Here is a 24630-nt window from a genome sequence, read left to right on the forward strand (position 1 = left end):
CAGCAGAACTTTTCAGAACAGTTCAGGAGACCTTTTGGAGTACACCATTCATTGTTTTCTGTCAGCGTGATGGACGGAGGAGTGCACTTTGGCAACTGTAAACAGAGACTGTTCAGACTAAACAAAGTAATGCTGCTACTTCGATGAGTTTTTACATCTGTAAAGACAGAGACAGACTGTTCAGACAGAACAAAAGTAATGCTGCTACACACCGGCATTTACGAACTCACACATACAGTAGGTCCAAAGCTCCCCACTGCCTGTCAGGTGCTATTATGTTCTAAGAGTCCAGACATAAATTACAGGTCCACTACAGCACCGGTTTATGAGGTGCTATTATGAAATGATTTCTGTACAGCATATAAATGTTTTATTCAAAACTATATAAATACTACTGGAAAATCCACTGCCAAGATGTGAAAGACAGGGATTGGCCGGGTAGATGAACGTGCCTGCAGATGAAAACGTCGTCATCCCTGATTAATTGCGGACCTCCTAAAAGACAAGCGATGTAACGTTCTGTTAAACGATGCCCTCTCTACACTCTTACACAGAGGGTTCTACATGTAACCCAAAAGAGTTCTACCTTGGACCAAAAACGGTTCTCCTATGGGGACAGCCGAAAAACCCTTTTGGAACCCTTTTTTCTAAGAGTATTCTGCTGCAACATTGGGGGCGTTTCCGGTGAGGATAGAACAAACAAGATACCATAACTCAGCCCCCACTGAGAGGAGGGGAGGAACAAAGAAACTCACAAAAACAGGCAATCTGGACTCAGAGTGAGTGTTGCGCAAAATGATGGGGAACTCTCCAAGACATTTACTAGAATTCTCTCCAACACATTTACTAGACTCCTCTCCAAGTCATGTACTAGAATCCTCTCCAAGACATTTACTAGAATTCTCTCCAACACATTTACTAGACTCCTCTCCAAGTCATGTATTAGAATCCTCTCCAAGACATTTACTAGACTCCTCTCCAAGTCATTTATTAGAATCCTCTCCAAGTCATTTATTAGAATCCTCTCCAAGACATTTACTAGAATTCTCTCCAACACATTTACTAGACTCCTCTCCAAGTCATGTATTAGAATCCTCTCCAAGACATTTACTAGACTCCTCTCCAAGTCATTTATTAGAATCCTCTCCAAGACATTTACTAGACTCCTCTCCAAGTCATTTATTAGAATCCTCTCCAAGACATTTACTAGACTCCTCTCCAAGACATGTACTAGAATCCTCTCCAAGACATTTACTAGAATCCTCTCCAAGACATTTACTAGACTCCTCTCCAAGACATGTACTAGAATCCTCTCCAAGACATTTACTAGACTCCTCTCCAAGACATGTACTAGAATCCTCTCCAAGACATGTACTAGAATCCTCTCCAAGACATGTACTAGAATCCTCTCCAAGTCATTTATTAGAATCCTCTCTTCTCCAAGTCATTTATTAGAATCCTCTCTTCTCCAAGTCATTTATTACAATCCTCTCTTCTCCAAGTCATTTATTAGAACCCTCTCTTCTCCAAGTCATTTATTAGAATCCTCTCTTCTCCAAGTCATTTATTAGAATCCTCTCCAAGTCATTTATTAGGATCTTCTCCAAGTCATTCATTACTCTCTTCTCCAAGTAGTTTATTAGAATCCTCTCTTCTCCAAGTCATTTATTAGAATCCTCTCCAAGACATTTATTAGAATCCTCTCCAAGTCATTTATTAGAATCCTCTCCAAGTCATTTATTAGAATCCTCTCCAAGTCATTTATTAGAATCCTCTCTTCTCCAAGTCATTTATTAGAATCCTCTCTTCTCCAAGTCATTTATTAGAAACCTCTCTTCTCCAAGTCATTTATTAGAATCCTCTCTTCTCCAAGTCATTTATTAGAATCCTCTCCAAGTCATTTATTAGAATCCTCTCCAAGTCATTTATTAGAATCCTCTCCAAGTCATTTATTAGAATCCTCTCTTCTCCAAGTCATTTATTAGCATCCACTCCAAGTCATTTATTAAAACCTCTCCAAGTCATTTATTAGGATCTTCTCCAAGTCATTCATTACAATCCTCTCTTCTCCAAGTCATTTATTACAATCCTCTCCTCTCCAAGTCATTTATTACAATTCTCTCCAAGTCATTTATTAGAATCGTCTCAAAGTAATTTATTACAATCCTCTCCAAGTCATTCATTAGTGGCTAGTGGACCATGAATCGTGTCAGCTATACATCCCAAACTGATAGTTAATACATGACTGCAGAGTATATCTCCTCACCAACTAACTAAACTAAGCAAAAAAAGAAACGTCCTCTCACTGTCATCTGCATTTATTTTCAGCAAACTTAACATGTGTAAATATTTGTATGAACATAAGATTCAACAACTGAGACGTAAACCACTGGTGTCCCACAGGGCTCAGTTCTAGGCCCTCTCCTATTCTCGCTATACACCAAGTCACTTGGCTCTGTCATATCCTCACATGGTCTCTCCTATCATTGCTACGCAGACGACACACAATTAATCTTCTCCTTTCCCCCTTCTGATAACCAGGTGGCGAATCGCATCTCTGCATGTCTGGCAGACATATCAGTGTGGATGACGGATCACCACCTCAAGCTGAACCTCGGCAAGACGGAGCTGCTCTTCCTCCCGGGGAAGGACTGCCCATTCCATGATCTCGCCATCACGGTTGACAACTCCATTGTGTCCTCCTCCCAGAGTGCTAAGAGCCTTGGCGTGACCCTGGACAACACCCTGTCGTTCTCCGCTAACATCAAGGCGGTGACCCGATCCTGTAGGTTCATGCTCTACAACATTCGCAGAGTACGACCCTGCCTCACACAGGAAGCGGCGCAGGTCCTAATCCAGGCACTTGTCATCTCCCGTCTGGATTACTGCAACTCGCTGTTGGCGGGGCTCCCTGCCTGTGCCATTAAACCCCTACAACTCATCCAGAACGCCGCAGCCCGTCTGGTGTTCAACCTTCCCAAGTTCTCTCACGTCACCCCACTCCTCCGCACACTCCACTGGCTTCCAGTTGAAGCTTGCATCTGCTACAAGACCATGGTGCTTGCCTACGGAGCTGTGAGGGGAACGGCACCTCCGTACCTTCAGGCTCTGATCAGTCCCTACACCCAAAGAAGGGCACTGCGTTCATCCACCTCTGGCCTGCTCGCCTCCCTACCTCTGTGGAAGCACAGTTCCCGCTCAGCACAGTCAAAACTGTTCGCTGCTCTGGTACCCCAATGGTGGAACAAGCTCCCTCACGACGCCAGGACAGCGGAGTCAATCACCACCTTCCAGAGACACCTGAAACCCCACCTCTTTAAGGAATACCTGGGACAGGATTAAGTAATCCTTCTTACCCTCCCCCCCAAAAATATATAGATATACTATTGTAAAGTGGTTGTTCCACTGGATATCATAAGGTGAATGCACCAATTTGTAAGTCGCTCTGGATAAGAGCGTCTGCTAAATTACGTAAATGTAAAATGTACATGTAAACTGAACAAGTTCCACAGATATGTGACTAACAGAAACGGAATAATGTGTCCCTGAACATCAAAAGTAACAGTCAGTATCTGGTGTGGCCACCAGCTGCATGAAGTACTGCAGGGCATCTCCTCCTCGTAGACTGCACAAGATTTGTCCGGGGGTATCATCGGATGGGGCCACAGTGTCTTCTGATCCCTCCTGTCTCAGCCTCCAGTATTTATGCTGCAGTAGTTTATGTGTCGGGGGGCTAGGGTCAGTCTGTTACATCTGGAGTATTTCTCTTGTCTTATCCGGTGTCCTGTGTGAATTTAAATATGCTCCCTCTAATTCTCTCTCTCTATTTTTCTCTCTCTTTCTCTCTTTCTGTCTTTCTCTCGGAGGACCTGAGCCCTAGGACCATGCCTCAGGACTACCTGGTATGATGACTCCTTGCTGTCCCCAGTCCACCTGGCCGTGCTGCTGCTCCAGTTTCAACTGTTCTGCCTGCGGCTATGGAACCCTGACCTGTTCACCGGACGTGCTTGTTGCACCCTTGACAACTACTATGATTATTATTATTTGACCATGCTGGTCATTTATGAACATTTTAACATCTTGACCATGTTCTGTTATAATATCCACCCTGCACAGCCAGAAGAGGACTGGCCACCCCTCATAGCCTGGTTCCTCTCTAGGTTTCTTCCTAGGTTTTTGGCCTTTCCAGGGAGTTTTTCCTAGGGAGTTTTTCCTAGCCACCGTGCTTCTTTCACATGCTTTGCTTGCTGTTTGGGGTTTTAGGCTGGGTTTCTGTACAGCACTTTGAGATATCAGCTGATGTACGAAGGGCTATATAAAAATAAATTTGATTGATTGAGTTCTTGCTGTGAGATGTTACCCCACTCTTCCACCAAGGCACCTGCAAGTTCCCGGACATTTCTGGGGGGAATGGCCCTAGCCCTCACCCTCCGATCCAACAGGTCCCAGACGTGCTCAATGGGATTGAGATCCGGGCTCTTCATTAGCCATGGCAGAACACTGACATTCCTGTCTTTCAGGAACTCACGCACCGAACGAGCAGTATGGCTGGTGGCTTGTCATGCTGGAGGGTCATGTCAGGATGAGCCTGCAGGAAGGGTACCACATGAGGGAGGAGGATGTCTTCCCTGTAATGCACAGCGTTGAGATTTCCTGCAATGACAACAAGCTCACACCAATGATGCTGTGACACACCGCCCCAGACAATGCGAACCCTCCACCTCCAAATTGATCCCGCAAATTGATCCCGATTGTGCATTCCTGGTGTAACTTGGGCAGTTGTTGTTGCCATCCTGTACCTGTCCCGCAGGTGTAATGTTCGGATGTACCGATCCTGTGCAGGTGTTGTTACACGTGGTCTGCCACTGCAAGGACGATCAGCTGTCCACCCTGTCTCCCTGTAGCTCTGTCTTAGGCGTCTCACAGTACGGACATTGCAATTTATTGCCTTGGCCACATCTGCAGTCCTCATGCCTCCTTGCAGCATGCCTAAGGCACGTTCACACAGATGAGTAGGGACCCTGGGCATCTTTTTGTGTGTTTTTCAGAGTCAGTGGAAAGGCCCCTTTAGTGTCCTAAGTTTTCATAACTGTGAGCTTAATTGCCTAACGTCTGTAAGCTGTTAGCGACCGTTCCACAGGTGCATGCTCATTAATTGTTTATGGTTCATTGAACAAGCATGGGAAACACTGTTTAAACCCTTTACAATGAAGATCTGTGAAGTTATTTAGATTTGTACGAATTATCTTTGAAAGACAGGATCCTGAAAAAGGGATGTTTCTTTTTTTGCTGAGTTTAGCTAGGAGAAGTAACAACTAGCAACACATAACTAGAAGACATGCATGTCAAGAGGAGACCAGAGTCACAGATGAGCAGAGAATCACTGAGTTGTATCTCCAATGGCACCCCATTCCCTATATAGGGATATATATAGGGAATAGGGTGCCATTGGGGATGCAGATGAGTTAGAATGGCGCCAACCACAGTCATTTCCAACATGTCTAATGGTTCATCGCTGTAACACCAACTTAATAGTGAATCATAAAAATAAGAAATTCTCCTGGTGCACAAACATAATACATTCAGATATCAGATCTTTATGTGAGCCAGTTTGCTACAGCAGGAAAATAATCCAGCAGAAACCGAAATACCATTTATTATGTGGATTATAATAAATTGACATTTTTGTAGGGAGGACAATCTGAAAGTCTGAAATCTCAAAGTGGAAATTACAAACTTTAGAAGCCTTTTTAAAACTCAAATATACTACAAGTTTGCATTTTCTGCTGAGCAGTAAAATTGTCAGAAAGAAAAGAGTGATCAAATTAAGATCTTACATATGTATTGCTATATAATAACTACTAATCTGTATCAATTATAAGCAAATTATGACACGTAAAGTTTTTCAATCAATGCTTAAAGTTTTATAATTTGCATGTGTTACTTAAACATAAGATACGACACACAGAGACACACAATCTTTCATAACACAAAACCCCAGCGGTGTCGAGCGACCTACAGGAAGTCTACAGTGAGTGAGGTTCTGTCTAACGTAACAAAGGTCAGGAGAGTGTGTGATCTCTGGAAAAACTCTCTCTCTCTCTAAATTCAAGGGCTTTATTTGCATGGGAAATGTGTGTTAACATTGCCAAAGCAAGTGAAGTAGATAATACATTAAATTGAAATAAACAATAAAAATGAACAGTAAACATTGCACTTATAGAAGTTCTAAAAGAATAAAGACATTTCAAATGTCATATTATTTATATATACAGTGCTGTAACGATGTGCAAATAGTTAAAGTACAAATAGGGAAAAAAAATAAACATGGTTGTATTTACAATGCTGTTTGTTCTTCACTGGTTGCACTTTCTTGTGGCAACAGGTCACAAATCTTGCTGCGGTGATGGCACACTGTGGTATTTCACCCAGTAGATATCGGAAGTTATCAAAATTGGGTTTGTTTTCAAATTCTTTGTGGATCTGTGTAATCTAAGGGAAATATGTGTCTCTAATATGGTCATACACTTGGTAGGAGGTTAGGAAGTGCAGCTCAGTTTCCACCTCATTTTGTGGGCAGTGTGCACATCGCCTGTCTTCTCTTGAGAGCCAGGTCTGCCTACGGTGGCCTCTCTCAATAGCAAGGCACTGCTCACTGAGTCTGTATATAGGTAAAGTTTGGGTCAGTCACAGTGGTCAGGTATTCTACCACTGTATACTCTCTGTTTAGGGCCAAATAGCATTCTAGTTTGCTAAGTTTTTTTATTAATTCTTTCCATCTCTCTCTCTGTCTATTTCTCTCTCTCTTTCTCTCTTTGACTGTGGTAGGCCTAGTCTGCTGGTCTGGAGCTGGTTTAGACCACCAGGTGGCCTGGCCAGTGAAAGGGCCTCTTGTAACAGTGCTCTCTGGAGCCTGTCTCTCTCTTTCACCCTCCGTCTCTATCTGTCTATTTTCTCTCTCTCTTTCTCTCTATTTCTCTCTCTCTTTCTCTCCATCTCTCTTTCTCTCTTTGACTGTGGTAGGCCTGGTTTGCTGGTCTGGAGCTGGTTTAGACCACCATGTGGCCTGGCCAGTGAAAGGGCTCTCTGAAGCTTGTCGCTCTCTCTCTGGCCCAGTCGACCACACCGACTCAGGGAGCCTCCTGTATAGATCCACCCGCCACCCAGGCAGTCGGCCCAGTCGCCTTCAGGCCAGGCAACACAGCCTAGAACACTGCACACTGGGCTTAAAAGGACTGGCGGACTCTGTGGACTCTACCCCAGTCATAACTGAATTACTGAGATTAAACATCAAAATGAGTGAAGTGCGCAGACAAAGGCCTTCTTGTTTCCAAGGGGTAATTCCTCACATGATGTCACATTTGCTTACCCATATGTTTGCCCAGACACTATTTAATTTCAAAGAGCATTGAGAAGTATGTCTTGGAAAGTTCCAGCTCATGGTGGTTTAATAAGACAATCTACAGCTTGTGTATTCAAAACCAAAAATGAACTCTAAAAGAAGTATAGAGAGGACCAGTTGTAAAGTCCTTCAATGATTGAGTACGTTGACTTATTTCAGAATAACATGATGAAGTCTGTAACACAATGGACATCTCCCCTTTGGGAGAGAGAAACAAACTACACATTAAATCTAAAATATTGAGTCATCTCATCCTCAATTTCAAGTCCACAAAAAACGGACTTTCCATCATTTTACGAAAATCAAACTCCCATTTCAATGACAAATTCCACTGAGCACAACCCCAAATGGATAGAGGCATATCTACTGTACATCATTATGATCCTTACGTTCCCATGTTACATTCCCATGATGCCTCTTTCTGCATCAGTGTCACCACAAGGTCACAGCCTTTGAATGAGGGAATGTGCGAACGGATTAGGAGAGCGAGAGAGAGAGAGTGAGAGAGGAGAGAGCGAGCGAGCGAGCGAGGTCACAGCCTTTGACTGAGGGAATGAGTGAACATAGGGGAGAGAGAGAGACAGACATACAGACAGACAGACAGACAGACAGACAGACAGACAGACAGACAGACAGACAGATAGCGAGAGAAAGAGAGAGAGAGGAGAGAGCGAGCGAGGTCACAGCCTTTGACTGAGTGAATGTGTGAACAGATGGGGGAGAGAGAGAAAGAGAGCAAGAGAGAGAGAGGAGAGAGAGCCTGACAGAGAGAGCGAGAGCGCGAGGTCACAGCTTTTGACTAAGTGAATGTGTGAACGGATTGGGAGAGAGGGAGAGAGAGTAAAAACAATGTACTGAGCAAATGTCAAATTGGCTTTTTACCAAATTACCGTACGACAGACCACATATTCACCCTGTACACCCTAATTGACTGAACAAGCAAAGCAAAGCAAAGTCTTCTCATGCTTTGTTGATTTCAAAAAAGCTTTTGACTCAATTTGGCATGAGAGTCTGCTTTACAAATTGATGGAAAAAACATATGACATTATAAAATCCATGTACACAAACAACAAGCGTGTGGTTAAAATTGGCAAAAAACACACCTTTCTTTACACAGGGCTGTGGTTGAGACAGGGATGCAGCTTGAGCCCCACCCTCTTCAACATATACATCAACAAATTGGCGAGGGCACTAGAACAGTCTGCAGCACCCGGCCTCACCCTACTAGAATCTGAAGTCAAATGTCTACTGTTTGCTGATGATCTGGTTCTTCTGTCCCCAACCAAGGAGGGCCTACAGCAGCACCTAGATCTTCTGCACAGATTCTGTCAGACCTGGGCCCTGACAGTAAATATCAGTAAGACAAAACTAATGGGGTTCCAAAAAAGGTCCAGTTGCCAGGACCACAAATTCCATCTACACACCGCTGCCCTAGAGCACACAGAAAACTATACATACCTCGGCCTAAACATCAGCTCCACAGGTAACTTCCACAAAGCTGTGAACGATCTGAGAGACAAGGCAAGAAGGATCTTCTACACCATCAAAAGGAACATAAAATGCAACATCCCAATTAGGATCTGGCTAAAAACACTTGAATCAGTTATAGAACCCATTGCCCTTCGTGGTTGTAATGTCTGGGGTCCGCTCACCAACCAAGAATTCACAAAATGGGACAAACACCAAAAAAGTAATTCTACAAAAAACATCCTCCGTGTACAATGTAAAACACTAAATAATGCATCCAGAGCAGAATTAGGAAGATACTCACAAATCCAGAAAAATAGTACTAGATTCATTCTCTGATCCTTTGATTGGGTGGACAACATGTCAGTTCATGCAGCAAAAGCTCTGTTTGGCTGGAGGACGTCCTCCGGAAGTCATCATAATTACTGTGTAAGTCTATGGAAGGGGGCGAGAACCATGAGCCTCCTAGGTTTTGTATTGAAGTCAATGTACTCAGAGGAGGACGGAAAACAGCTCTCCTCCAGCTACACCATGGTGCTACCCTACAGAGTGCTGTTGAGGCTACTGTAGACCTTCATCGCGAAACAGTTTGATTTAATCATTTATTTGATGACGTGAATATATTTAGTATAGGTTTATCTAAAAAATACTTTTTTTGTTTCACTATTTCTAAAAAAAAAAATGATATCACTGAGTAGAATGGTCCTCCTCTGAGGAGTCTTCACTGATAGACATATGATGGGTAAGCCTGCATATCTGTGAGAGGAGCATGTGTGAACTTTATGGGGGTTTCAGCTTTTAGGGGTTAGAGGGCACAGTGGACCCACTTATCCCATCCTCCCCCAGGCCCTGAGAGGCGCACCAGTCACCCAGGGAGGAAATGGGGTGGACAGGGTGGAACAGCTACAGTGTCCTGCTAACACTTATGAAGGAATGGCGCCGGAGGGGATGGTTGCCGTTTTATGGGCTCCTAACCAATTGTGCTATTTTGTGAGTTTTTTCGAATTGTTTGTAACTTATTTTGTACATAAAGTTGATGCTATTGTCTCTTATGACCGAATAGAGCTTCTGGATATCAGAACAGTGATTACTCACCTCGAAAAGGACAAAGATTCTTTCTTTAATGAGTCTGACAGGAAGGAGATAATGTTGCTCCCAGACAAGTCCCAAATCCCCATCATTCGCATGAAGAAAATAAGGAATACAGGGGGAACAGATCAGGGTGCCTTGTAAGAATTTGTCAGTGAGTGGTTGACCCGCCTACCATCTGATCTATTGGCCAACGTGCAATCACTGGAGAATAAACTGGATGCGCTCCATTCGAGACTATCCTACCTACGGGATATTAAAAACTGTAATATCTTACATTTCACCGAGTCGTGGCTGAACGACAATGCGGATAATATACAGTTGGCTGAGTTTTCTATGCCTCGGTAGGACAGAACAGCTACATCCGGTAAGATGAGTGTTGGAGGTGTGTGTCTATTTGTCAAGAGAGATTTCATCTATATCTTTTGTAGCCGTCTATTTACCACCACAAACCAACGCTGGCACTAAGACCGCACTCAACGACCTCTATAAGGCCATAAGCAAACAAGAAAATACTAATCCAGAAACGGCGCTTCTAGTGGCCGGGGCCTTTAACCTGTTGGGTCTAGGGGGCAGCATTTGCACGTCTGGATAAAAAAAATGTACCCGATTTAATCTGGTTACTAATCCTACCCAGTAACTAGAATATGCATATACTTATTATATATGGATAGAAAACACTCTAAAGTTTCCAAAACTGTTTGAATGGTGTCTGTGAGTATAACAGAACTCATTTGGCAGGCAAAACCCTGAGACATTTTCTGACAGGAAGTGGATACCTGATGTGTTGTATTGACTTTAAACCTCTCCCATTGAAAAACACAGGGGTTTAGGAATATTTTGGCACTTCCTATTGCTTCCACTAGATGTCACCAGCCTTTACAAAGTGTTTTGAGTCTTCTGGAGGGAGATCTGACCGAACAAGAGCCATGGAACGGTGATGTCCCATTAGACACCTGGCGCGCTACTTCATGTTGGGTACCCTCGTTCCAATACGTTATAAAAGGCTATGCATTCGTCCACCTTGAATATTATTCATGTTCTGGTTAAAAAAGGCCCTAATGATTTATGCTATACAACGTTTGACATGTTTGAACGAACGGAAATATATTTTTTCCCCTCGTTCATGACGAGAAGTCCGGCTGGCTTACATCATGTGCTAACGAGACGGAGATTTTTGGACATAAATGATGAGCTTTTTTGAACAAAACTACATTCGTTATGGACCTGTGATACCTGGAAGTGACATCTGATGAAGAGAATCAAAGGTAATGGATTATTTACATAGTATTTTCGATTTTAGATCTCCCCAACATGACGTCTAGTCTGTATCGCAACGCGTATTTTTCTGGGCACAGTGCTCAGATTATTGCAAAGTGTGATTTCCCAGTAAGGTTATTTTTAAATCTGGCAAGTTGATTGCGTTCAAAAGATGTAAATCTATAATTCTTTAAATGACAATATAATATTTTACCAATGTTTTCTAATTTTAATTATTTAATTTGTGACGCTGACTTGACTGCCGGTTATTGGAGGGAAACGATTTCCTCAACATCAATGCCATAGTAAAACGCTGTTTTTGTATATAAATATGAACTTGATAGAACTAAAAATGCATGCATTGTCTAACATAATGTCCTAGGAGTGTCATCTGATGGAGATTGTAAAAGGTTAGTGTATCATTTTAGCTGGTTTTATGGTTTTGGTGACCCTGTCTTTGACTTGACAAAACATTACACACAACTCTTGTAAATGTACTGTCCTAACATACTCTAAATTTATGCTTTCGCCGTAAAACCTTTTTGAAATCGTAAAACGTGGTTAGATTAAGGAGATGTTTATCTTTCAAATGGTGTAACATAGTTGTATTTTTGAAAAATTTGAATTTTGACATTTATTTGGATTCAAATTTGCCGCTCTTGAAATGCACCTGCTGTTGATGGAGTGCACCACAGGTGGCACGCTAGCGTCCCACCTAGCCCCAAGAGGTTAATGCAGGTAAACTTAAATCTGTTTTACCTAATTTCTACCAGCATATCACGTTCAACCAGAGGGAAAAAAAATTCTAGACCACCATTCCTCCACACACAAAGATGAGTACAAAGCCCCCCCCCCCCCCCCCCCCCCAATTTGGCAAATCTGACAATAATTCTATCTTCCTAATTTCTGCTTACATGCAGAAACTAAAGCAGGAAGTACCAGTGACTCGCTCAATACGGAAGTAGTCAGATGACATTGATGCTACACTACAGGGCTGTTTTGCTATCACAGACTGGAATATGTTCTGGGATTCATCCAATGGCATAGAGGAGTATACCACCTCAGACACCGGCTTCATCAATAAGTGCATCGACGACGTCATCCCCACAGTGACCGTACGTACATACCCCAACCAGAAACCATGGATTACAGGCAGCATCTGCACCGAGCTAAAGGCTGGAGCTGCTGCTTTCAAGGAGTGGGACACTAATCCAGACTCTTATAAAAAATCCAGCTATGCCCTCAGACTAACCATCAAACAGGCAAAGCATCAATACAGAACTAAGATTGAATCATAGTACACTGGCTCTGACGCTCGTCGGTGTGGCAGGGCTTGCAAACTATTACGGACTACAAAGTGAAACTCAGCCGCGAGCTGCACAGTGACGCGAGCCTACCAGATGGGCTAAATGCCTTTTATGCTCGCTTCGAGGCAAGCAACACTGAAGCACGCATAAGAGTACCAGCTGTTCCGGACGACTGTGTGATCACGATCTCAGTAGCCAATGTGAGCAAGACCTTTAAAGAGGTCTTGCTCACAGGTCTTCAACATTCACAAGGCCGCAGGGCCAGAAGGATTACCAGAAAGTGTACTCAGAGCATGCGCGGACCAACTGGCAAGTGTCTTCACTGACATTTTCAACCTCTTCCTGACCGAGTCTGAAATACTAACATGTTTCAAGCAGACCACTATAGTCCCTGTGACCAAGAAAGCGAAGGTAACCTGCCTAAATGATTACTGCCTTGTAGCACTCATGTCGGTAGCCATGAAGTGCTTTGAAAGTCTGGTCATGGCTCACATCAACACCATCATCCCGGAAACCCTAGACCCACTCCAATTCGCATACCGGCCCATCAGATTCACAGATGACGCAATCTCAATCGCACTCCACACTGCCCTTTCCCACCTGGACAAAAGGAACACCTATGTGAGAATGCTGTTCATTTACTACAGCTCAGCGTTCAACACCATAGTGCCGACAAGCTCATTGCTCAGGTAAGGACCCTGGGACTAAACACCTCCCTCTGCAACTGGATCCTGGAATTCTTGACGGGCTGCCCCTAGGTGGTAAGGATTGGCAACAACACATTTGCCACACTGATCCTCAACACGGGGGCCCCTCAGGGGTGTGTGCTTAGTCCCGTCCTGTACTCCCTGTTCACCCACGACGGCGTGGCCAAGCACGACTCCGACACCATCATTAAGTTTGCTGACGACACTACGGTGGTAGGCCTGATCACCAACAACGACGAGACAGCCTATAGGGAGGAGGTCAGAGACCTGGCAGTGTGGTGCCAGGACAACAACCTCTCCCTCAACGTGAGCAAGACAAAGGAGCTGATCGTGGACTACAGGAACAGGAGGGCCGAAAACGCCCCCCATTAACATTGATGCAAGGCACTACAGAGGGTAGTGCGTGCGGCCCAGTACATCACGGTGGTCAAGCTTCCTGCCATCCAGGACTTATATACTAGGCGGGGTCAGAGAGAGGCCCAAAACATATTCAAAGACTCCAGTCACCCAAGTCATACTCTGTTCTCTCTGCTACCGCATGGCAAGCAATACCGGAGTGCCACATTTAGGTCCAAAAGGCTCCTTAACAGCTTCTACCCTCAAGCCATAAGACTGCTTAACAATTAATCAAATGGCCACCCGGACTATTTGCATTGATAAATACCAACCTTGGAGGAAGCTGTTAAGGATTGCTACTCGCTGTTTATTACTTTACCCCTACCTACATGTACAAATGACCTCGAGTAACCTGTATCCCCGCACATTGACTCTGTATATAGCCTCATTATTGTTATTTTATTAGTGTTATTTCATTGAATTTTTACTTTGGTTTATTTATTTTCTTAAAACTGCATTGTTGGTTAAAGGCTTATAAGTAAGCATTTCACGGTAAGGTCTACACCTGTTGATTTGATTTATTTAACCACCATTTTATTTTAGTGGTTGGTCTGGTGTGGTGTGGCAGGTTACTCCCCTCTCTCTGGCACATACACACATACACATACTTAAACATACTCCCTCCTGGGTTTTTCCAAGCTCCCCCCCCCCCAGCCTTACCGAGTGGAGCTTCTGATAGAGGCCACATGCGTTGCACACATATCCCCCGTTGGCATTCTTCCTCCACAGAGAGGTCTTGGTGGTCAGACAGTTGGCACAGAACACCCCCGAGCCTCGACGTCTCTGAAAACCAAATCAAAAGAGAGAGAGAGTGAGTAAGTCAGAAACGGGTAAATGGAAAGAGAGAAGAAAAAGGAGGAGAAAGAAGTCACACACACACACACACACACACACACACACACACACACACACACACACACACACACACACACACACACACACACACACACACACACACACACACACACAGACACACACACACACACACACACACAAACAGTACAATTAGAAGGTCAGGTTGGGCAGTGATTAATAGAACCCAGCTGATTCTCTCACTAATTAACTTTAGACTGATTAATGAGTCCAACCACTGGTTGTCTTTCACTAGACAGAGATCAGCCTTCATCGCCTGCACCACCATGACAAGCTGAGGACCAGACCTTTTTTAGCAGTCTCATGTTGATTCTACAATCTTCATGTGTGCCATTGATTGCGTAGGAAGCCATTCTGAGGCTATTTTCTAAAATATTCACATTTGGAAACTGTTTCTAATATTTACTCCCTCCTTAACCTAAATATTTTAAAAAGCCTAATAAATAACAAATGTGCTGATCCATAATGCAAGTACAGAAAACCAATAATGTCTAAATGAATCATTGGGAGTCCATGACCTTATCAAGTGCAGAACATGGGAATTGAACAAGCGGTCCTGCCTTGCATGTGATCCACAGCTACACTGGCATGATCTAGATTAGGGGGCCTGTAAAAGACATTTGGCCTCATAGAATCAGTGACATTTATTTAACTTCAGGGAGCCATGTTCTACCTGCCAGAATAATACAATGCTCCTAATTCTCTTCCGATACATTTAGAACGGAAAGCTTTTCCGTGGACATAATTTTGGCTGGAAGGCCAGAGAGCTTTCTTGGCAGAGAAAAGGTACTTGATTCATCGGGTGTTTCACAATGCATCAGTCAAACGTTCTGGTGAGTAGCCAGTTCCCTATAGGGTCATTTTTCCATCCAGATGAGAGCGCTATTGGAGGGCCCTCTATGATCTTGCGTTTGCTGATGCCTACTCACTCTAACGTTTGACATCAGACATTAATCATAGATACAAGGAAAATTTTACAAGGAAAATAAAAACAAGGGAAAAGGAATGAGGGGACGGTAGCACGGTCAAAATTACGGCAATAATTTAATGACATGGATAAATGGTTTTAGTGAGCTTCCAGCAGGTGCAAAGTCGCTCTGTCAATTCACGCTCAGCACTGCTGCTTATGTCCCAATCGCCAGGAAGGCTGGGGAAAACAACGCTGTCATCCTGTCAGATTAAAACTGAAATCCTAAATGTAACATTTCTCATTATTCTTAAGAATTATTCAACATTCATAATGAATTATTCAACATTCATTATTCTTAAGTGTGAAAATACAATTAACATTTCAATCACAATTACTAAATGTAAGTGTCATACCTTAATCTAACATTTATATCTATCTAACAATTACAAATCATTACTTGTTAAAATGAAATACACGGTCCATTACTCTAAAATTTGAACGATTCTCTTAGTGGATTGCTTAGAAAATGTATAAAAATGACTTACAAAGAATGGGTTAATTTAGAGGGGTTTGGTTAAATGAGGAAGACACATTTCAGTTGAATACATTCAGTTGTACAACTGACTAGGTATCCCCCCTTTCCTTTCTCCTTAGTCTTTGGTAAGGATCAATGCTTCGACTAGTACCACAGAAGAAACCTGGAAGCCCCCCTGAACATACACGTTCTCAATCCCAAGGAGCTTTTATGTGGTTGCCACATGGTGGGAATGACAGGTGTGGCATGATTGATTGATTTATTCTTTTCCTATTCTGTTCTAGTGTTACAAGCCAAACACAGTTTCTATTATCGTCTCTGTGTTTTCTCTCCCCCTCCATCATCATCCCTGTTTTTCTCCCCCACCCCTCCAGGCTCAGGTCCCGAACCCTGATTACCTCGGCCAAATTACTCACATGTGTTGCCTATAGTCACAGACACTTCCAACAGCTGGGGAGTGTAAATGTTTACAGGTTACACACAGCTCGAGCTGATAGCAGTCCTATTTCTCTTCCCGCAACATGCATCTCTTATCCCTCATCTCTGGACAAGTTGGGCTTGGACCAACAAACAGCAGCTAAGACTTGTAGTGCATTGTAAACATACTTTTGGCCACCATATAAACACTAACCAGAGCCAATGCCAAAAAGTAAATACAATACAATACAATGTGTGGTCTGTAGATACGTAGTAAATCACTCAGAGGCATTGTTATATACAATAATGTCTTCCAAGTGAAATAGTATCGCTTCATTCAGTGATTGCGGCAGGCAGCGGTGGAGCTCGGTCCTAGGTGAACTGATGTGACATATTACAACGAGCGGAGCGTGGCTCAACCTGCAATTAATAACCTGCAACAGCGGCCTGCTGAACTGTAATCAATAGATCAGGCAACGAGATCTACTCAGTCAAATAGAGACACGTTATACATAAAAGATAGCAAGAGAAACTACAAGAGGCCTCTAACGCCACTACATATTTACATGAAAACAAGCATGTAGGTATTTCAGAAGAGTATGAAGAACACTAAATACACAAGGAGTAATATGCATCTGATAGTGTATGTTGAACAAATACTCGTTCTGGTTCATTTGAGCTTTCAGGGGCCTCATTTATCAAAGGTGCGTGCACACAAAAAATGACTAAACCTTGCGTGCTTCAGTTTTTCCTCCAAGGTTGGTATTTATAAATGTTTAACTTGACAGAAAAGTGTGTTTATCTCCATGCAAATCTCAAACCATGCGTGAGCACAACTTCTAGAAGGTTGACCAACTGTATTGCAAGCAAATAGGCTTATTGTTTGTTTGGGGGAAATGGAAGGTGTTTGATGCACAGGAATTATAATAATGGTAGGCTAATAAAAACATTAAAACATAGGCCTAATAAAAAAACAGATGCATTTGTCGTTGGTAAGGAGATCACATAGCAGCATGACGTCTAATAGGTTTATTTACTTTTATTATATAGGCCTAAATCATAATTATATAGCAGGACATGTCTCTCATTTCCTGACATAACTGGTTTAAATTATTCCTACTACACAACAAATAGTAGACTACCATTTACCAATCGCTCATTCAATAGTAGGCTACCATTTACCAATCGCTCATTCAATAGTAAACTACCATTTACCAATCGCTCATTCAATAGTAAACTACCATTTACCAATCGCTCATTCAATAGTAAACTACCATTTACCAATCGCTCATTCAATGTTAGACTACCGTTTACCAATCGCTCATTTAATAGTAGGCTACCATTTACCAATCGCTCATTTAATAGTAGGCTACCATTTACCAATCGCTCATTCAATAGGCAAGCATGCTCGACAGTAAATAGACCTGTAGCCTTGGCAGTATGTGACAGCATGGTTAGGCTACAGTATTCCTGCGCCATAGGATTAGGAGCATGACATCATTGCCTATTTAATCTCAGAGCCTATACCAAGGCAGGATAGGTGAGTGACATCATTGTCTATTTAATCTCAGAGCATATACCAAGGCAGGAGATAGAAACACAATCATGTGTTGATTAACAAAATATTGAAAAAAAAATGTGTCTTTTGCATAGAAGCCTGGGCTGTAACATTTACTTTTAAATTGGTCGAAAGGACAAGCAATCTTGCACAATGCGCGGCCAGTGTTTGGCACTAGGCAGCATGCATTTTGGGGGGGAAAAGTCACTGCGGCATTCTGCACACACCTCTAAAGACATGTGCAAAAATGTTCCATTGTGCTTTCTTTTAGGAACTATCATGTCCCAGTTCTGAGATCGCCAAATTCTAAAGCAAATGAGGGAGTTTTTATTACCATATAAGGTGAATGGAGGGAGTTTTGCAGGCAGGGTTGTAGAGCTAATAATAATAATAATATGAATAATAAAATAATAATCATAAAACAATACTATTATTAATAATAATAATAATAATTACATAATTAAAATACGACTAATAATACTAATAAAACAATAATAATATTAATATTATTAATAATAATAGTAATACAATAATAAAAATAATAACAATAAAATGCCTGATTTATCAATGAAAATATGCAGATACAGTGGGGGGAAAAAAGTATTTGATCCCCTGCTGATTTTGTACGTTTGCCCACTGATAAAGAAAGGATCAGTCTATAATTGTAATGGTAGGTTTGTTTGAACAGTGAGAGATAATAATGTGTAGACTGTCAGCCATTGAGTGTATCCATGAGTTCTATGGACTTACCTTGGATTCAGCCTTTTGGGAAAACCACCCATCACCATCACCATCACCACCATCCACCTCCAACCAAATATGACCTGACGCCAGCCTTCAACACGTATTCTGACAATACACTACAACACTTTGCCAAAACTTCTAGTGAATACTTCAACTATCTGAGTTCCAAGTGTGATATTCCCTGCACAGCAAACTGCAAGAAACTACATAGAAACACCAGAGCAATAATAAGCATGAACAGGTCATATTATTAGTCCTCGGGCCAATGATAAATGACTCCTACAGTGTTCTGCACCGTCGCTACCCTAGGTGTTGCATGTGCATTCTGTGTCTGTGATTGATTATTAATGCCTTGTGTTCCATTGGCCTTCCTAGAGACGCCTCCCACTCATTCCATCCTCCCGGTGAGGGGAATGCTGGGTAATTAGATATTGGGGCCTTAATTACATGTATTTATTTATTGGGTTTGTTCCCACCACACCAGGGCTTCCAGGTGGGTGAGGACTAAACACCCACTGCCCACCACTTCATCAGGAGGTGACAGGAAGGATGGAACTTTATTTCATTTCAGTTAAATTAGAATCAAAAGTAAATTTCCGTTATTTAGCCAATAAGGGCTTGTAAGTAAACATTCAGAGGCCTGTTGTATTAGGCGCATGTGACAAATACAACTTGATTTTATTTGATAGTAGCTGAGTAACAGCTATCATATCAAAGAATAATATAAGTATTATTATAATTATAATAACACGAATAATAATAATAATAACAATATTTGTTATATGTGATATGTTATATCAAATATGACACTGTCCCTTTGCTCAACCCACTGCCTTTCTCTTTCTTACTAGTCATTTTCCCATAACACTTTGCTCCTGAAACCTCAGCCATTAAAACTGGGTTAGAGTAAAACATATATAGCTTGGAGACTATGTGCTCATAGGAATGCAGCACAGAGTACCACATAAGTGAGACTGATTGTTTGTTACGTTCCCCAGCAAGAAAACCAAATAGTGTCGTTCAAACAGAAGGGGGAACTAAAAAAAGAGTCACTGACCAACAACCAAAATGAAACAGGTTGGGACACATGGGGGTTTCCACTGAAAAGTTGACTAGCAACAACAACTGGGACCTAAAAGACGCCCACCATGAGGCCCACCAAAGTTGTCCTAGAAGAGGCAAACAAAAGAAAAACCCACACCAAACTTAAAGACGGGAAGCAAACCAAAAAGTTGGAGCAAAACTAAATCAGATAAAGGATTGTTTGTCTAGAAATCAAACTAAAGGTGCTAACCCTCCACACCTATCAAGACAACTGGAGCATTTGGCCAGCCACTCTTACATAGCACCTGGGCCAGCATTTGGCCAGCGCTGGGCCAGCACGGTGCGCCCAACGTGCTAACAAGCTATACGTGCTAAAGTCCAAAAACCAAAGCCTGTAACAGTGATGCTCATCACACAAGAGGCTGACATCTAAATAATTACTGATTACTGACAGGGTTGTGGGAGGCAGAGAGAGAGAGACAGAGAGAGAGAGAGAGATGTAGAGAGAGAAAGAAAGAGAGAGAGATGTAGAGAGAGAGAGAAAGAGATGTAGAGAGAGATAGAAAGAGAGGGAGAGAGAGACAAAGAGAGAGAGAAAGAGATATATAGAGAGAGAGAAAGAGAGAGATGTAGAGAGAAAGAGAGAGAATGTAGAGAGAGAGAAAGAGAGAGAAAGAGAGATGTATAGAGAGAGGTGTAGAGAGAGAAAGAGAGAGAGAGAGAGAGAGAGAGAGAGCATGTGGTCTAAAACAAGTGCTAATAGACAAAGCCCTTGAAATTAAATGGCATTTAATTCACTTAAGTAATCTGCAGGAGCACTTACATTAAATAAACAATTATTTAATCAGCTGTGGGGAAATTAGGTGAACCCCTACTGACAATTTCAATTTCTGAAATCCTGCGTCAACATTTTGGGCTTGGGTGCAAGCATCTTGCTGCCTTCGGCACACATCTGGTTATAATTCCAGACATACTGAACCATCAAGTCCTCTCTCACTAGGAGGTTATCCCGGGTTTACGCAAATCCAGTGTCTCTCTCTAAATTGCTTCCCTAATTGTATAATTCGGTTTGAGTTTAATAAATTAATAGTAATTTATTCCTAAAAGATTTACTCCTCAACAGAATCTAAAAAGGGAATATTGTGACGTTAGAAGTCACAGTAATAAAAGCAGAACACTGGGAATACACTTTCACAATTTACTGCTAATACACTGATACACTAATACACTGACACACTGATACACTGATACACTAATACACTGATACACTAATACACTGATACACTGATACACTGATACACTGATACACTGATACGCTAATACACTGATACACTAATACACTGATACACTAATACACTGACACACTGATACACTGATACACTAATACACTGATACACTAATACACTGATACACTGATACACTAATACACTGATACACTGATACACTGATACGCTAATACACTTATACACTAATACACTGATACACTGATACGCTAATACACTGATACACTAATACACTGATACACTGATACACTAACACACTGATACACTGATACACGAATACACTGATACACTAATACACTGATACACTAATGCACTGATACACTAACACACTAATACACTGACACACTAATACACTGACACACTAATACACTGACACACTAATACACTGATACACTGATACACTAATACACTGATACACCGATACACTGACACACTGATACACTAATACACTGATACACTAACACACTGACACACTGATACACTAATACACTGATACACTGATACACTAATACACTGATACACTGATACACTAACACACTGATACACTGATACACGAATACACTGATACACTAATACACTAATACACTGATACACTGATACACTGATACACTGATACACTAACACACTAACACACTGATACACTGATATACTAATACACTGACACACTGATACACTAATACACTGATCCACTAACACACTAATACACTAACACACTAATACACTGATACACTAATACACTGACACACTGATACACTAATACACTGATACACTGACACACTAACACACTGACACACTGACACACTAATACACTGACACACTAATACACTGACACACTAATACACTAATACACTGACACACTAACACACTGACACACTGACACACTAATACACTGACACACTGACACACTAATACACTGACACAGTAACACACTAATACACTGACACACGAATACACTGACACACTAATACACTGACGCACTAACACACTGACACACTAATACACTGACACACTGACACACTGACACACTAATACACTGACACACTGACACACTAATACACTGACACACTAATACACTGACACAGTAACACACTGACACACTAATACACTGACACAGTAACACACTAACACACTGACACACTAATACACTGACACACTAATACACTGACACACTAATACACTGACACACTGACACACTAACACACTGACACACTAATACACTGACATACTGACACACTGATGCACTGATTGTAGAGCGTTAAATCAACTTTTAACACCAAATGACAGGAATAGGAGGTTTAAATCAACCGTAAACACCAAATGACAGGAATAGGAGGTTTAAATCAACCGTAAACACCAAATGACAGGAATAGGAGGTTTAAATCAACCGTAAACACCAAATGACAGGAATAGGAGGTTTAAATCAACCGTAAACACCAAATGACAGGAATAGGAGGTTTAAATCAACCGTAAACACCAAATGACAGGAATAGGAGGTTTAAATCAACCGTAAACACCAAATGACAGGAATAGAAGGATTAAATCAACCAAATGTTTTCTTTTTTGAACTCATTCTCTCTCCTCCTTATGCATATTGGTGATGTCACAACGCGGCCTCTGTTCCCCCTACTTGAATGAGAAATACAGTATGCAGCTTGACAACAGATGTAAATGTCGAGAGCCAGGCTAACCCACAGAAAGATGCTTATAGTCCTTCTCTGCTAATATCTCCAAAATACAACACATACAGCGCCTTCAGAAAGTATACATACAGCTTGACTTATTCCACACTTTGTTGTGTTACAGCCTGAGTTCAAAATGGACGAAATAGTATTTTATAATTAGATCCAAGTATATCATTAGATCCAAGATTCCTAGAGTAGAACCCTATGAGCACAGAGCCATATACCGTTGAAGTCGGAAGCTTACATACACCTTAACCAAATACATTTAAACTCACTTTTTATCAATTCCTGACATTTAATCAGAGTAAAAATTCCCTGTCTTAGGTCAGTAAGGATCACCACTTTATTTTAAGAACATGGAATGTCAGAACAGTAGTAGAGAGAATTATTTATTTCAGCTTTTATTTATTTCATTACATTCCCAGTGGGTCAGAAGTTTACATACACTCAATTAGTATTTGGTAGCATTGCTTTTAAATTGTTTAACTTGGGTCAAACGTTTTGGGTAGCCTTCCACAAGCTTCCCACAATATATTGATTGAATTTTGGCCCATTCCTCCTGACAGAGCTGGTGTAACTGAGTCAGGTTTGTAGGCCTCCTTGCTCGTACACGCTTTTTCAGTTCTGCCCACAAATTTTCTATAGGATTGAGGTCAGGGCTTCGTGATGGCCACTCCAATACCTTGACTTTGTTGTCCTTAAGCCATTTTGCCACAACTTTGGAAGTCTGCTTCGGGTCATTGTCCATTTGGAAGACCCATTTGAGACCAAGCTTTAACTTCCTGACTGATGTCTTGAGATGTTGCTTCAATATATCCACATAATTTTCCTTTCCTCATGATGCCATCTATTTTGTGAAGTGCACCAGTCCCTCCTGCAGCAAAGCACCCCCACAATATGATGCTGCCACCCCCGTGCTTCACGGTTGGGATGGTGTTCTTCGGCTTGCAAGCCTCCCCCCTTTTCCTCCAATTATAACGACAGTCATTATGGCCAAACAGTTCTATTTTTGTTTCATCAGACCAGAGGACATTTCTCCAAAAAGTACGATCTATGTTCCCATGTGCAGTTGAAAACTGCAGTTTGGCTTTTTATGGCGGTTTTGGAGCAGTAGCTTCTTCCTTGCTGAGTGGCCTTTCAGGTTATGGCAATATAGGACTTGTTTTACTGTGGATATAGATACTTTTGTACTTGTTTCCTCCAGCATCTTCATAAGGTCCTTTGCTGTTGTTCTGGGATTGATTTGCACTTTTCACACCAAAGTACATTCATCTCTAGGAGACAGAACGCATCTCCTTCCTGAGTGGTGTGACGGCTGCGTGGTCCCATGGTGTTTATACTCGCATACCATTGTTTGTACAGATGAACATGGTACCTTCAGGCATTTGGAAATTGCTCTCAAGGAAGAACCAGACTTGTGGAGGTCTACAATTTTTTTTCTGAGGTCTTGGCTGATTTCATTTGATTTTTCCATGATGTCAAGCAAAGAGGCATTACGTTTGAAGGTAGGCCTTGAAATATATCCACAGGTACACCTCCATTGACTCAAATGATGTCAATTAGCCTATCAGAAGCTTCTAAAGCCATGACATAATTTTCTGGAATTTTCCAAGCTGTTTAATGGCAGAGTCAACTTAGTGTATGTAGACTTCTGACCCACTGGAATTGTGATACAGTGAGTTATAAGTGAAAAATGAGTTTTAATGACTCCAACATAAGTGTATGCAAACTTCTGACCCACTGGAATTGTGATACAGTGAGTTATAAGTGAAAAACAAGTTTTAATGACTCCAACATAAGTGTATGTAGACTTCTGACCCACTGGAATTGTGATACAGTGAGTTATAAGTGAAACATGAGTTTAAATGACTCCAACATAAGTGTATGTAAACTTCTGACCCACTGGAATTGTGATACAGTGAGTTATAAGTGAAAAATGAGTTTTAATTACTTTTT

General features: G+C 41.8%; 1 protein-coding gene across 3 annotated transcripts in view; it reads right to left on the bottom strand.

The window, feature by feature from the left end:
• LOC106589004 (zinc finger transcription factor Trps1) overlaps nucleotides 1-24630 on the bottom strand; it is a 211392-nt gene that overhangs the window by 19650 nt on the left and 167112 nt on the right. For all 3 annotated transcript variants that reach the window (XM_014178623.3, XM_014178625.3, XM_014178624.3), the window contains exon 6: nucleotides 14289-14411. In XM_014178623.3, coding sequence (XP_014034098.2) covers nucleotides 14289-14411 — 123 coding nt within the window. The remainder of the gene's footprint in view (nucleotides 1-14288; nucleotides 14412-24630) is intronic.

This window comes from Salmo salar, chromosome 27 (assembly GCF_965601325.2).
Source record: "Salmo salar chromosome 27, fSalSal1, whole genome shotgun sequence".
NCBI classification, from domain to species: domain Eukaryota; kingdom Metazoa; phylum Chordata; class Actinopteri; order Salmoniformes; family Salmonidae; genus Salmo; species Salmo salar.